Source organism: Pezoporus flaviventris, unplaced genomic scaffold, assembly GCF_033815535.1.
Source record: "Pezoporus flaviventris isolate CSIRO_AGI_PZ_B2104156 unplaced genomic scaffold, CSIRO_AGI_Pfla_v1 ptg000007l, whole genome shotgun sequence".
NCBI lineage: Eukaryota > Metazoa > Chordata > Aves > Psittaciformes > Psittacidae > Pezoporus > Pezoporus flaviventris.
The window spans coordinates 21,964,360-21,979,138 of record NW_026892555.1 but is presented as its reverse complement, the minus strand read 5'-3'; the positions used below and the strand labels follow the sequence as shown (position 1 = coordinate 21,979,138).

At 46.0% G+C, this 14,779-nt stretch overlaps 1 protein-coding gene and 1 non-coding gene across 2 annotated transcripts; both read right to left on the bottom strand.

Moving 5' to 3' along the window:
• Positions 1-6,129, bottom strand: RPL30 (ribosomal protein L30). Its single transcript, XM_061448045.1, has 5 exons — positions 6,033-6,129; positions 5,895-5,945; positions 4,800-4,945; positions 1,383-1,513; positions 1-166 (listed from the first exon to the last, which is right to left on the bottom strand). The coding sequence occupies exons 2-5, from the start codon at positions 5,913-5,915 to the stop codon at positions 117-119; spliced, it is 348 nt and encodes a 115-aa protein (XP_061304029.1). The 5' UTR covers positions 5,916-5,945; positions 6,033-6,129; the 3' UTR covers positions 1-116.
• On the bottom strand, positions 392-526 carry LOC133267393 (small nucleolar RNA SNORA72). The gene has a single exon (XR_009742758.1). It is a non-coding gene; the product is annotated as a small nucleolar RNA SNORA72 (small nucleolar RNA).
• Positions 6,130-14,779: the final 8,650 nt, after the last annotated feature.

Here is a 14,779-nt window from a genome sequence, read left to right as displayed (position 1 = left end):
TGGTAATGAGTCTTCATTTATATAGTTTGTGCCCTAAAACCAACAATGCTGTATACAAATTTTTCTTAAAATGGATCTGTAACCAGTTTTATTGTAGAAATAACTCTTTACAGCATTTACTTCTCGCTGGTTTGTTCTGGCATGCTTCTGATGATGTCAGAGTCACCTGTAAAACAGAAATACATTGTTACAAGAGGACCCACAGAAAGATGATTTCAGAAGTAAGCCAAAACCAACCACAAAAACCTGAACACACAGATTCTACAAATAGAAAACAAGTTAAAAGAAACACAAAGACAGTCTGTTCAGGGAAAAAAAATAATCTGATGGCTTGGTAAGAAATACTTATAACTGTATTTTGCCAATCCACACACTTTTACAATAATTATGTATCTGTCACTAGCATTTACAAAGCCAGTACTAGAACAGCAATCTAGTCCTGGAGGACACAATGCATAGTTTTAATATAGCGAATGTCCAGCCTCCCCTGATCACAAGAGTATCAGGACAGTGAGAATATTCGCATTACATTACACAGCAATAATACTTACTTGTGGTTCCCACCCACTCAAAATCAAACGCGGAAGTAACATTTTGAAAGCAAAGTTTACAGCTAGTATTTACATATAAGCAAGCTAAATAAAGTTTTCTGAAGAAACAGCAAATTCAAAACAATTTCATTTGGGGAATATTTGGTGTGATTACAGAAATCATTAAATCCATATGTATGCATTCTGATCAACAAGAACAAGAGACTGATTCTTCTCTTAGAGGATTCCTGAAAGAGGATGAGAAGTCACCTCATTAGCAGTCTATATGAGGAACCTGAACACCTCTCTTGGACAAAAACTGCTACCAAACCAGAATAATTACAGACTTCCAGTTTCAGTAATCCATCACCCCTAGATCAGCACCACCTACATATAGATTATTTTTATATACATATATATATGTGTATATATATATATATATAATTCACATTCCTTTGCCTTACATTAAGAACAGTCAACAGGCTGATGTAAGCAGCAGGTTGCACCAGCTCATATTCTAGTTGATAGGCTCAGAAACACACACCATAAAGTTGCTTCCCAGCCACTGAACCCTCATTACAGACCAAAAGGTAAACAAAACTGAGGCTCACATGGTTTAAGCATTAAAAGGAGAGTACTGCAAACATAAGCAGCAGAAATTCCAGGTTCTAAGAACCTAGGACTCACAAACAGGATCTTGGTAAGAGGAAATGATGAGTTAAACCTGACAGACAGTTCAGCAAAGTGTGTCATCACACCTACATGTCAGCTGCTCAGTGCTGCTATTCATGGGTGAACAAAGGAACCACCAATACATAATTATTTGGTCACTATACTGTAGGAGAGACATACCTGGGTCAATGATAGCCAGTGTGCACACTCTGTAGTATTTCCCACATGCTGTGCCCAATTCAATGTTGTTGCCGCTATAGTGGTGGACGCCAGTCTTGGCGAGCATAGCGTAGTACTCAATCTCTGATTTTCTGAAATTCAAACACTAGTGTTACAGTACTGACACTATTCACTTTAACTGTAATACAGTGAGAGCAGCTTTAACTCCCACCAGTTAAACCTTATGCAGTTGTCCTTCCCACACAGAAGGACATCTGCTCCTTGCCAGGCATCCTCTGGCTCAGGAACCCTTATCCAGAAGTATGCTGAAGGTATGAAACCACAAACCCACTTCTGGAGTGCAAATCCTCGAGGCTCCTCCTACAAATGCTCGTTTCTACAGGAAAGAAGATTCAGAAGTTCCAGACTTCCAAAAGGTTGTAGGAGCTAAGCCAAAGTGCACAGACAACGACCATTATTATCATATCAAGTTCACTGCCCTGGACTTCAAAAAAAGCAGACTTTGGCCTCTTCAGGAACCTGCTTAGTAAGGTTCCATGGGATACAGCCCTAGAGGGTAGAGGGGCCCTAGACTGTTGGTTGATATTCAAGGATCACCTGCTGCAAGCTCAGGAGTGTTGCATCCCAACCAGAAGGAAGTGCAGCAAGAGGGCCAGGAGACCTCCTTAGATGGATAGGGAGCTCCTGAGGAAAATTCAATTGAAAAAAGAGGCTTATAATAAGTGGAAGCAAGGACAGGTGGCATGGGAAGAGTACAGGGATGTTGTCTGAGAAGCTAGGGACCAGGTTAGGAAAGCTAAGGCCCAGTTAGAATTAAACTTAGCTAGAGGTATTAAAGATAACATGAAGGGATTCTACAGGTACATAGCAAATAAAAAACAGACTAGGGAGAATGCAGGCCCCCTCAGGAAGCTCTCAGGAGAACTGGCTACACAGGGTTTGGAGAAGGCTGAGGTTCTGAATGACTTCTTTGCCTCGGTCTTCACTGGCAAATGCTCTGACCACAGCACCCAAGTCTTGGAAGGCAGATGCAAGGACTGTGAGAATGAAGACCTCGGGCCCACTGTAGGAGAGGAACTGGTTCAAGACCCTCTTAAAAATCTGAACGTGCACAAGTCCATGGGTCCTGATGAAATCCATCTACGGGTCCTGAAGGAGCTGGCGAATTAAGTTGCTAAGCCACTGGCCATCATATTTGAGAAATCACGGGAGTCAGGTGAAGTTCCCGATGACTGGAAAAAGGGAAATATAACCCCCATTTTCAAGAAGGTGAAAGTGGATAACCTGGGGAATTACAGACCAGTCAGTCTCACCTCTGCCTGGCAAAATCTTGGAGCAGATTCTCCTGGATGACATGCTAAGGCACACGAAAAACAACAAGGTGCTTGGTGAAAGCCAGCATGGCTTCACTAAGGGGAAATCCTGCCTGACCAATTTGGTGGTCTTCTATGATGGGGCTACGGAACTGATGGACACGGGTAGAGCACTGGATGTCATCTACCCGGACTTGTGCAAAGTGTTCGACACTGTCCCACTCGACATCCTTGTCTCTAAATTGGAGGGACATCAATTTGATGGATGGACCACTCGGTGGATAAAGAACTGGCTGGATGGCCGCACACAAAAAGTTGTCGCCAATGGCTCAATGTCCGGCTGGAGACCAGTAACGAGTGGTGTCCCTCAGGGATCAGTGTTGGGATCGGTCTTGTTTAACATCTTCGTCGCTGACATGGACAGGGGGACCGAGTGAGCCCTCAGCAAGTTTGCCGATGACACCAAGCTGTGTGGTTCGGTTGATACGCTGGAGGGAAGGAATGCCATCCAGAGGGACCTCGACACGCTTGTCAGGTGGGCTGATGCCAACCTCATGAAGTTTAACCATGCCAAGTGCAAGGTCCTACACCTGGGTCGGAGCAATCCCAGGCACAGCTACAGGCTGGGCAGAGAAAAGATTCAGAGCAGCCCTGCGGAGAAGGACTTGGGGGTGTTGGTTGATGAGAAAATGAACATGAGCCAGCTTCAGTGTGCACTCGCAGCCCAGAAAGCCAACCGTATCCTGGGCTGCATCAAAAGGAGCATGACCAGCAGGTCGAAGGAGGTGATCCTGCCCCTCTACTCTGCTCTTGTGAGACCTCACCTGGAGTATTGTGTGCAGTTCTGGTGTCCTCAACATAAAAAGGACATGAAACTGTTGGAACAAGTCCAGAGAAGGGCCACGAGGATGATCAGGGGACTGGAGCACCTTCCGTATGAAGACAGGCTGAGGAAGTTGGGGCTGTTCAGCCTAGAGAAGACTGTGTGGAGACCTCATAGCACCCTTCCAGTATCTGAAGGGGGCCTATAGGGGTGCTGGAGAGGGACTCTTCATTAGAGACTGTAGTGACAGGACAAGGGGTAACGGGTTAAAACTTAAACAGGGGAAGTTTAGGTTGGATGTAAGAAGGAAATTCTTTCCTGTTAGGGTGGTGAGGCACTGGAAGGGGTTGCCCAGGGAGGTTGTGAATGCTCCATCCCTGGCAGTGTTCAAGACCTGGTTGGACGAGGCCTTGGGTGATAAGATTTAGCATAAGGTGTCCCTGCCCACGGCAGGGGGGTTGGAACTAGATGATCTTAAGGTCCTTTCCAACCCTAATGATTCTATGATATACCCACTGGCCACATGCTGAACAGAGATCTGGCTGCAGTTAGCTAAGAAAATCAGTATTTTTTCTTAATAATTTAAAAAAAAAAATCAACTTATATTCTCTTCTCTTCTGACTTCTCGCAGGAGATTCTAGTGGTCAATACTATTCCTCAAGCACTTCTGGGTTCCCCACTAAAAGACTACCTACTGCAACAGTCCTGCCATTTGTCAAGCATCTGATACTGGCTGTCTGCATTTACAGTTTTTTAAATCTGTTGGATTAAACCTTGATGGCAACAAGGGCCCATAAATTCTACAAGAGAGATGTCACAAAGTCCGTAAAGATTTGATTCTCAAAAAAGCAATTTCACTGGCCAGGAACCTGTATTTGTAACTTTCACAGCAAATTCTGTGGGCTTCAAATACTTTAAATCAGTGTAAATCACCAGTGTTCCTACTTGCAAAATTATCTGCCATTACATTCCTATGAAAAAAAAACACAGGAATTCAGCCCCATTATACTTTCAATGACTACTACCAGTGTGAAAAGCTACCAGTACCTTTACTAGTGTGAACTCTGAACTGGAAAGCTAAAAAAGTGTTAGGAAGCATTTCAACACATCCAGACCTGAAATTGCCACACACCAAACAACCCATCACTTTTACTTCATAGCAGTCTGGAATATGCTAGCAAAGTACTCTGCATCAGAACTCACAGGAGCAATTAGCATGAAGTATACTCTGTATTTGCACAAAGAGCCTGTCTTAAAGAGTTTTTTCATACATCTGCTTACCTCAAAGCAGGGCAGTTGTTGGCTAGGATGACCAATTTGGCTTTGCCCTGCCGAATCATTTTCAGAGTCTGTTTGTATCCTAGTACATATTTACCACTTTTCATAACCAGCTGAAGCCTAGAGTTTATGGACTCTAGAGATTTTTTCTGAAAGAGATATAGAAAAGCATTACTGTATGGTACTTTATAAAAATAAACATAAGAAAATTAAAACATTCAAAATACAAGCAATCCAATTCTAATGATTTCCCTATAATTTGCAATACAGAGTAAAAAAATCCAGCCTACCATATGAGAAAGTTTGTGCATAAGAAGGTCGCTGATGCTTTATTCCCAGTTCCATAAAATTACCTCCTACCGATGTATCTTACAACAGGGAAATACACCTTAAAGCACTGTTGCTGGTATTTATGTTAACCAGGTGTATTTGACGGGCCTTTATCAAAGCTCAACTAATCAAATCCAAGTAAATACACCTTCTGGCTTGCAAATCTAAGGTTTGAACTATTCTTCTTCCTTGAGCACACGCTAATAGCACAATACTGGTTAGCAGAAATAACCAACGACATGCAGTAAGAGCTGATGCTCCCAGAGAGCATGGTGCTCATGACAGCAGACAAGTGCATTTGCAAAGATGAACATCTAACAACCACCACCTAACTAGAAAACCATACTTGTCAAGAGTCGCTCTAAGAGAAAGACAAGAACATGGCAGGAAATGCAAAAGCTGCTCTCCATCCTCAGCAGGAACCCAGCACCAGCTCCCCCTCCCTCCCGCCAGCACCGGGGTCCCGTGAGTAACCCGGGATACCGCACAGGAGGTAACCGGGGACAAAGTCGTCGGTGGGAGGCGGCCGTAGGACGCGGCTGGGGCCTGTGCGAGGCCAGGGCCCGAGCTCCGAGGGCCACGATCGGCGCCTCCGGCTGTGCCCAAGCCCTCGCCCCAGCCTATGCCCAATGCACTCCGCCTCACAGCGCCCCGAACCGCCGTCCCAGCCCGCGCAACACCCGCCGCTGCCACAGCCCGGCCCGCCGCCGCCACGTGAGCCCGGCCCGCCGCCGCCACGTGAGCCCGGCCCGGCCCGCTCCCACTCACCGTCTTCTTCGCGGCCACCATGTTGCTGCCTCGCGTCGAGTCGGGCGGTACCTGGAACACAAGGGGTACGGAGGAGGAATTATCACCCAGGAGCGGCCCCCGCACCCGCCCGCACAGCCCCGGCCGAGCCGCGCTCACCAGAGCCTCGCCGCCAAGATGGCCGGGCAGACGGAAAGGAGAGAGCTCCCGCGGCGCACCACGCTTCCCCGCGGCAGCTCTCGCGAGAGCCGCACACAGCTGACATTCATCTCCCTCCGGCTGCCAAGGCGCCTGCGCTGAGAGGTCAGCGCGGGAGGGGGGGTAGGGAGCCGTGTTGTGACAGGAGGAGCTACCGCCATGGCGGCCGCGAGGTTTCCTCCTTGAGCTCTCGCTTTCCCCGGGCGCACAGGCTTCCGTGTTCCACATAGCGAGTCTGAACGCCTTTTTCGCCGTCACGGCCTTACGGAAGACGTCGGGCGCTAAGGAAGCCACTTGCAGGGATTGTCCCAAGTGCCCGGAGCTTCCCGTTCACTGTGGGGCTGTCACTTCTGCCACAGGGTTGATGTGGGAAATGACGGTTTGGGGAAAACAAATTTTCTCTGGCATCACAAGGCACTGGAGCGACAGACACACAGCTGGTCTGGCTCTGTGTTTCCCGTATGTAAGTGCTGAGTATGCTGGCTTTCTGTAAGTCAGCAGTGCCTTAGTTTCACCAGGCCTAGTATTGTCTGCCTGCCCCAAATTCTGCACTGCAGTCATAAATAAACTGCCCCGATGAGATACAGCCAGGATTTCAAACATGAAGTATGACACTGAGCTTGGGAATGGCTCAGGGCCCAAGGCTGTGCGGTGGCCTTGGCCCATGCCAGAGCAGCTCACTCGTCTGCTGTGCTGGAGTCATGGTGCAGGGAGACCTCTTCCTGCGCCCCGTGGGCTCTGGAGCTTGCTATAAACATGGCTATGACATGAGGTTCTCAGTTTCAGCCTAAGAAGAGTTGTGGTCAATCCCATGGTGGTGTCCAGCCTAGGACAGACACCCAAGTTGGTGCAGTGAGCAGCAGCACAGCACCCGTTCAGCTGGCACCTGCTTGTGATCAGCAATATCAGTGTTTGGGGTAAGAGTTTTTGGGGACTCCCTGTGACACACACACACACACACCCCCCCCCCTCCCCCCAGGAGGAGGCCTGGGGGTCTACCCACAGGACAGCAAGTATTCAAGTATTCTGCTGATACCACCCACACTGCTCTTAGGACACACTGCACCAGAAGGGCACCCCAGCATATACCTTTTCTTATTAAATTACAGCTTTTCTGGACTTGCTTGGGTTAGCAAAGCATGGGAGTGTGTTGTGCTTGATGTACTTGTTGCCTTTAGGAATTCTGATGCTTTTGCCTGTATGGGATATATAGCAACAAACTAAAAAGCCAAGCCAAAACATGTTGTATTCTGTTATTCTAGTATGTTTACATTAATAAAGCTTACTTCAAATAAGGGAATAATCTGTATTCCCTTAGATTTATAGTAGTTTTTAGATTTACAGTAATGTAAATCTAAAATTTGTCATGCCTTTCTAATGGTATAGCTACCTCCACGGTTAATTTCTTCTGCTCTGTGTTAGAAAAAAATATCACCAAACGTAAGTGGAGCTTAAATATCCCAGATGGAACTCAAGCATTGGTCCATCTCTAATGGTAAAGTCCACTGGGAATAATTTTTTTAGATTAAGCATACAGAAATAATACATGTACTATATAAATAATAGCATAAAACCATTACGTTTTGGTGTGTCTCTATAGTCCAGTTTCATTTACTGAAACAAAATAATTTTCAGCCCTTTACACAGTATACTTAATTTTGAAGTGTACTTCAAACTTTTATTTTCTTTGGCAGCTGAAAATTAAATGCCATTCCACATCTCCTTTTCTTGTTCCTTTTTGCCCCAGCACTGAGGTGCATTGCTGATATTCCTACCATCAGATTGTGACTTTGATTTTAATTCTTTAAACTTCTACCTGGTTGGTTGTGGTCAGGTGAAACATTCATCCTTTCTTGTTGCTTGTCTACATTACTGGGAAGAGAGCATAAAGCTCAGTGAACTTCGTGAAGTCTTGAGCACGGTTCCTCTCAACTCTGCCGTGTTTTATGTTGTCTTGCAATATGTGGGAGCTGTGCCCGGCTCCGGCAGAGGGAGCTGTTGTCAAGAGCACCTTGCAACCCCTGCTCAAGTTAGGATGAGAATGCAATACCGCTCTTAAGGGTTTATAAAACTAATTCTTCCCAGTGATGTGGGTTTTTTTTTTTAAAAAAACTCTATTTCCTAAAGAACTTTTTGACAGATACTTTCGTTATTGAATCCCAAATTGCAGAAACGAGCACTGCTGACTCTCCCCCCAGATCTCCTTTCTGTGGCCATGAAGGCCTCTCCTGGGGGTCTGTGGTCCATAAAATGTCCTTTAGGTCAGCCCAAGCCAGATGAAAGCAACACTAAAAGGAAGAAAAGGCTTTGGCCCCACAAAAATTCCTTAAACAATATTATACAGCCACTGTTTGTTAAAAATCAGCAGCTGGGAGTGGCTGGGTGTTTACAATGCAGGTGTTTGAGAATTGAAGCATGGGGGAAGGCCCGGCAGACATCAGCCAGTTTTGCACCTTCCACAGGTGATACTGAGCTCCCCTCTGTGATGAGGCAGTGATACTGCAGAAATAAAAGGGAGGGAAGAAGCAGACATTGTCTCTATCTTCAACAAGCAAGTCTCAAGATGGAGAGATCCAGGGAGCACTTGGCAATCTCAGGGAAAGCAGTTACTTCTCCCAGCAGTAACAGCAGATACAGTGGCCACATCCAGCTCTCCTGCCTGCCCTGCCAGCAGGGCTTAGCCAGAGAGATCAACTCCTTCACAAGCTGAGTCGGGTATTGCTCTGGCTCAGGGGCTCTGCAGGCTGGTGCTGGTTTGGCAGGGAGGATACACATGCAGGGGATCGAGAGTACATGGGAAAAGTAGGGCTGCTCCTTCTCCCTTACTGCTTTTCCCACCCTGGCCTCTCTGCACTTGCCTAGTAAGAGGGCAGGGTTTCCAACAGAGAGGCAGATGATTTCATTCAGACCTGGGGAGTGGTGGCCTTAAAGGAGGTCTCTCACCACCCTCTCCCCTTCCTCCCCCCCAAAAAAATGCTGAAGAGATTGTGTAAGAAAGCTGCAGTTTAAGAAAGTGAGAGCATTGTGAGTAAAGTTACTGGTGGAGCGTTGACCTATCCCAAAAACTGGAGAGCAACTTCACCATTTTGGGCTTGGAGGAAAATTAAACCAACCCATTGTATCTGAGACGTTCTAACTGACCTAGAAGATGGAAAATATCTAAGATCATAACGCAGCCTTATTTTCTTTGAGTCTGGACATGCGATCACAGATTCCTCATCATGACTGGAGTAACAGTCTAATGGCCACCCTTCAGCTGGGGCCATAACTTCATGATATATTGACCTCAGTAGAGATAACAGCTGAAGGAATTCCCACCCTGAGCTTTTCTTTTGTTTTGTTTTGTTTTTTTCCTCACAGTTGTTTTTAAGTCAGGTCAGTACTTCATTTGATGTCTTGCCAGAGGTGGAAACATGCAGCTAGGGAGGGGGAGATGAAAGGGTAAGGCAGGGGGCTCCCGTGGCAGCACCAACACCAACGTATCAGTCAGAAAACAACAGTGCAAGCCACGGTAGAACAAGGTTCAATTCAAAAAAGACAACTGATCTTTTGAAAAGCTGGTTCTGCATCTTTATTTTACCAGTATGCCCAAGGCATACTGTTGATAGGCTAAAAAGCTGCAAAAATATAGTCCTGTTCTTTCTTATATTTTCAGTCCCATCAAAATCTCTTCACAGTTACACAATAAGGTTGTGTGAACACCTGCAGCCATTATTTTCTCCTTTTGCACTTGTCAGAGCTATTAAAAGTGACAGACTGTTCTCTGATAATGATCACATTTACAGCAAATGCAAACGTGTTCATCTGATTTTCACAGGGTCATGCACTGAGCCTGTCCCCTATATTGTCAGGCAGATGAATGCAGCTCTTTGTTTCAGATCTCTGGGAAGTTGGAATCCCAGTAATGCACAGGTCCAGTGGGTCTGGATGCAAACCTCTCCTCAGATACCTTTCCTTCCGGTAGCTTTCTTATAGGAAGGAAGGAAAAGAACTGTAGAGGAAAATTGGCCAAATGCAGAAAGGTTATCTCATTAGGGAAGAGGGAGAATCTTCAGGTTAAATACTGTCTACTGTGAATACCTCGGTATTTGCAAACAGTGGATATATTTTCAGCCAGTAAAAGGATGCTAAGGAGTATCTGTATATGCACATAAACACATACATTTGTATACCTATTATGTGTAGCTAGCTTAAATAGCGTGCCAGTAGAAGATACTGTATTTTCTAAGGGCCAAATTGTGCAGAAATCCACAGGTATAGATTTCTAAAGACAGTAATTAGTCTCATAAGAAGATCTGCAGATTCCTTCTTTTCCAGAAATTACAAGCTATGTCCTAGGAGCTAAGTTTCAAGGTCAGTGTCATTCCAGGCAAAACAAGACTAGCAGTTACAGAAGGCAGTTAGAGAACTGCAGTTCATAGATCAGCATCACAGAGCATCCTTCAGTTTGCAAATTCCATCAAATTTTGCAAATTTGATGTTCCATCAGTTTGCAAATTTGATGTTCCTTCAGTTTGCAAATTTGCATCAGTGGAATGTTTGGCCTGAATTATCTGTCACAATAAACAACACAGAATATTTTATTGCCTCGTCAGTACTGGTCTTTCTGCACAAAATAGAGTTGAGAAAAGGAGGCACAATTTTCAAAGGAAACTTCATGATTAATATAATTTTTTGAAAAGTCTACTGTGATTTGGAAAGCCCCAGAATTTGGGTCTGTCAGAAAGAAGATATAAATTTAATAGCTGCAGTAGGAATAGTATCTAAAATACTCAAAATTGAAGCAAGTGAGCTCTGGAATGAGTGGAACAAGTTTGGTCATGTGGTAGTAGCTAGGACCTTAGAGAAATCTTTATGAAGTTTGCTTTTGGAAGTGCATTTCTGCTTGTATATAAGAGGACATAGGTTATTTGTTTTGCTTTACCTACAGCTATCCCTGAGCACTACCTGTTTACATTTTATTTTACTTTCCCAACTTACATTCCTGAATAAAATAATTTTCCTTGGTCTGAGACAGAACGTGGCAATACAGCCCATACACTGAGATGCAGCCTTGTCCTATCATGGTACTTCCTATGTCCAGCTCAAGCACTGCCTCTGTTGTATCCAGTCTTCCTGCTGAAAAAATGCAACTTCTTTGCTCATGGGAGAAGGGGAAAAGACCATGAAATTGTTATTTAGTGCTTCTGGGAGTGACCTGACAAATAGCCCTTGGGTTCTCATTCCTTTCTCCACTGTTCAGTAAGATGGATGGTAGGTGCACTCTGCACAATATACCCTTTGGTTAGGATACAGAGGGGAGCAGGTACAAAGCTCTGCAGGCAAGAAAAGCAACTGAACGTAACTTTCCCTTTTCCTCAGTGCCCGGTGCTCAATGAATCTGCCCTGGTGGCCTGGCCTCCTTGCTTTGTTCTCTGAAAGAAAATCACAGAAAAAAGGTAGGTTACCGGGTATGTTTGATGTCCCTCCCTTGTGTATGTGCTGTCTGCAGGCAAGACAAGTTCCTTCACAAGCACAGGCATTTCTACTTTCTTATCAGTGGGAGCAGAGCTGTCCCAGTCAGCAGGCAGTAGGTGGGTTCCCAGATGTCTTGCATGTCCACCTCTGAAAAAGCATAAATGTTAGATATTACTGGAATTAACTTTTAAGTTGCTAAACCCTCCATTGTACTTCTGCTTTTGTGCTTACACAGCAGCTTTATGCTTTGGTAATGCTAAAATTACCAGCATTCCTAGTGTCTGGTAAAAATCTTTTACATAGTCACAGGGAAATCTGTACAGCCTATGTTTTTTTTCTGTTATTTTTAAAAAGTGTCCTAAAAATGAACTCAAGCTGAAAGACGGAAGTTAATGTGCTTAAACTTACATGGTGTATTCCCTCCTGTGTTGCTCCTTGTACATTTGCCAGGTGATTTCCCAGAAAACATGGGTGTGCTTGGTGTACATTGCGCCTGCAGTAAGTCCAACAGCTCCAGGGTACACCTCATATCCATACAATATGCACCTTACACGTGTCAGTCTCTCCCAGGGGTGCCAGAGTGTGTCACTTGTGCTGCAGTGACAGTACATATACCGTATAGTATACCCCATGTCCAGGATTTCTGTATGTCCTGAAGCCTGGCTGAAGTTAGTGCTATTGTTCCACCTTGGCTGTGGGACATCAACAAACCCTGGACAAATGTCCAAAGACAATATGATTTGTCTGGACAAGTTTCTTGATGGATGAAAAATGTTTATTTAGAACAATGGGTGATTAAATTTGAAGGTCATAATGAAACACATCTTGAGTGTAATAAATAAATGACACTGGACTTGCTTGTGCAAGCAAATATATGGCAAATATTCTTTATTCTTACTCTTTGGAAAGTTTCTGAGCCACCTGGACTTCCCTGGACATTTGCTGATTTGCCTACATGTAGATATGAAAATCCTAATATATTTTCTTTACTTTTAAAGGCTGATAGTAAGGAGGTGGCTTCTGAATCCAGAGGACCCTGCAGCGTGGGGACTCCTTCTTGCCTCCCAGCTGCTGAGACCCTAGAGGTGTTTCCCTCCCAGTCCCACAGGATGTTCCTGTTTGTGGGGAGGGTCAGTAGCAAGGGCAAGCCCCGTGTGTGTACAAGCACACACATCTGGTATGCTAAGGCAGAGCACTGCATTTAGCAGCACCTGCATGTACCACATACAGTGTTAAGTGCAGATAGCCCAGTGCTGCTGCTCCTCTCTGGCTTCTCAGGACTGGGGTTCCATGCAGAATCCCCTCACCTCAGTCTTAGGTTCACAAGCACAACCCACATTCATGGATTCTCAAATACCACCATGGCCTCGACGTCCATTTGGACCCTCTTACCTGGTGTACAGGTGCTAACCTGGCTTGCAGTTTGCTAGCCAATTCCACCTACACGTGCACACACACAGGGTTAGATTCATGGATCTCCAGCTGCTGTCCCACAGACCTGCAGCCCCTTTCCCGGCTGCTGCCACTTGGACTTTGTGACACCCGCACAGGAAACCGCCTGAAGGGCAGGAATGGACAGGACGGGTGTGCCGTGCCGGGCTGCGCGGGGGGGGGGGTGGGTGTTTTCAGGCGCCGTGGCCAGAGCCACCCCCTCTGCCCCCCCGTCTCCGCCGCTCAGCGACATCCCCAGCCCCTCCTTACCCCGCCCCGGCCGGGCAGCCGAGCAGAGGCTGTAGCGCTGCCGCCGCGCCATGGGCTGCTCCAGCAGCGCCCGCAGCCCCCGGGAGCCGCCGCCGCCGCCGCAGGGTGAGCTGGGCTGGGCCGGGCCGGGCCGGGGTGGGGACTGCCCGCGGGGCTGGCGCAGGGGGGAAGCCGCGTTGTCGAGAGCCGCCGGGGGCCTTGGTGCGGGAGGTCTTGTCCGTGGAGAGGCGCCGCGGGGGGCAGGAGTCCCTCGGGTTGGTCCCGGCTTTCAGTTCTGATGGAGCTGCGCGTCGTGAACGACCGCAGAATCATAGAATGGTTTGAGTTGGAAGGGACCCGAAACATCAACTAATTCCAACCCCCTGCCATGGGGAGGGGGACACCTCACACTGCACCAGGTTGCTCAGAGCCCCGTCCAAGCTGGCCTTGAGCACTGCCAGGGATAGGGCAGCCACAGCTTCTCTGGGCAACCTGTTCTTGTGGCTTGCCACCCTCATAGTGAAGAATTTCTTCCTGATAGCTAATCTAAATCTACTCTCACTTTTTTTCAGATGTTTCATAATCTGCTTCTTTAAAATGAATCAGTTACTGGGTTCTCCTCTCTGCAGCCTTTTATTTTTTTTTTTTTTTACTTTAGAGACAGGTTCTGCTGTTGTCCTTTTGTGCAACACTTTCTAAATTCAATGCTTCTGTTCTCCCATTAAAAATAATAGTGACCTAGCAGTACCTGACCCTCCAATCCTTCCTTTTTCTTACAAAATCTGTACATCCACCCCAAGACAGTTTACAGCACTAGGAACATTCTTGTGACTATGATTTGGCTCAGGTCACAGAGGGTTACTTTGAGTGCAAGGTGTGTTTGTAGGATGGTCTATAAGGGTATCTTTGCTATTCACTGGAAGTTAAATAAAACCATGTTTCCACATTCATCATATTTTGCTCTTTCCTCCAAGGGAGGTTTGGAAACACTTTTTAGAAGAACCTGAATGATGCAGTTACAGGTATTGTCCTCTCCAGAAAATCTTCATCCGAAGATGGATACATAAAAGTTGTTTGCATTTCATTTTACTGCATTTCTTTCCTGTGTACTTGAGTTCTAAACATCATCTGATGATAATATTCTGGCTGCAGCATTCGTGTTTTCTATAGGGGTTTATTTTTCCATTTGTTGCCTTGTGGTGGTGTGGTTTGTGACTGCAGAGATGGTGGCAGGTTGCACGGGGTGAGTGTTGTCTGTGCCACAACCGAGCCAGCGTACATCTGCAAACCGAGGAGCCCCGCTGGAAACGTCGGCAGGAATCTCTTCACACTGTACCTGCTGCCTTGTTCACCTGGTCAGCGTACCAGATTGCTCTGGCTTTCTGTCCTCTGCTGAAAGCTATTTGCACGGAATGCTGAAAGGCTCAGAGAAACAACTGAAGTAATTTCTGAGTATTTTTAGGAATTCTGTCTACAGGCCAGAATGTTCAGTTAGGATAGGTTAGGAAATGTACTCAATACATCAACTGATGTCATGGCAATGATGAAGTGCAGTTTGTAATTACAAATGA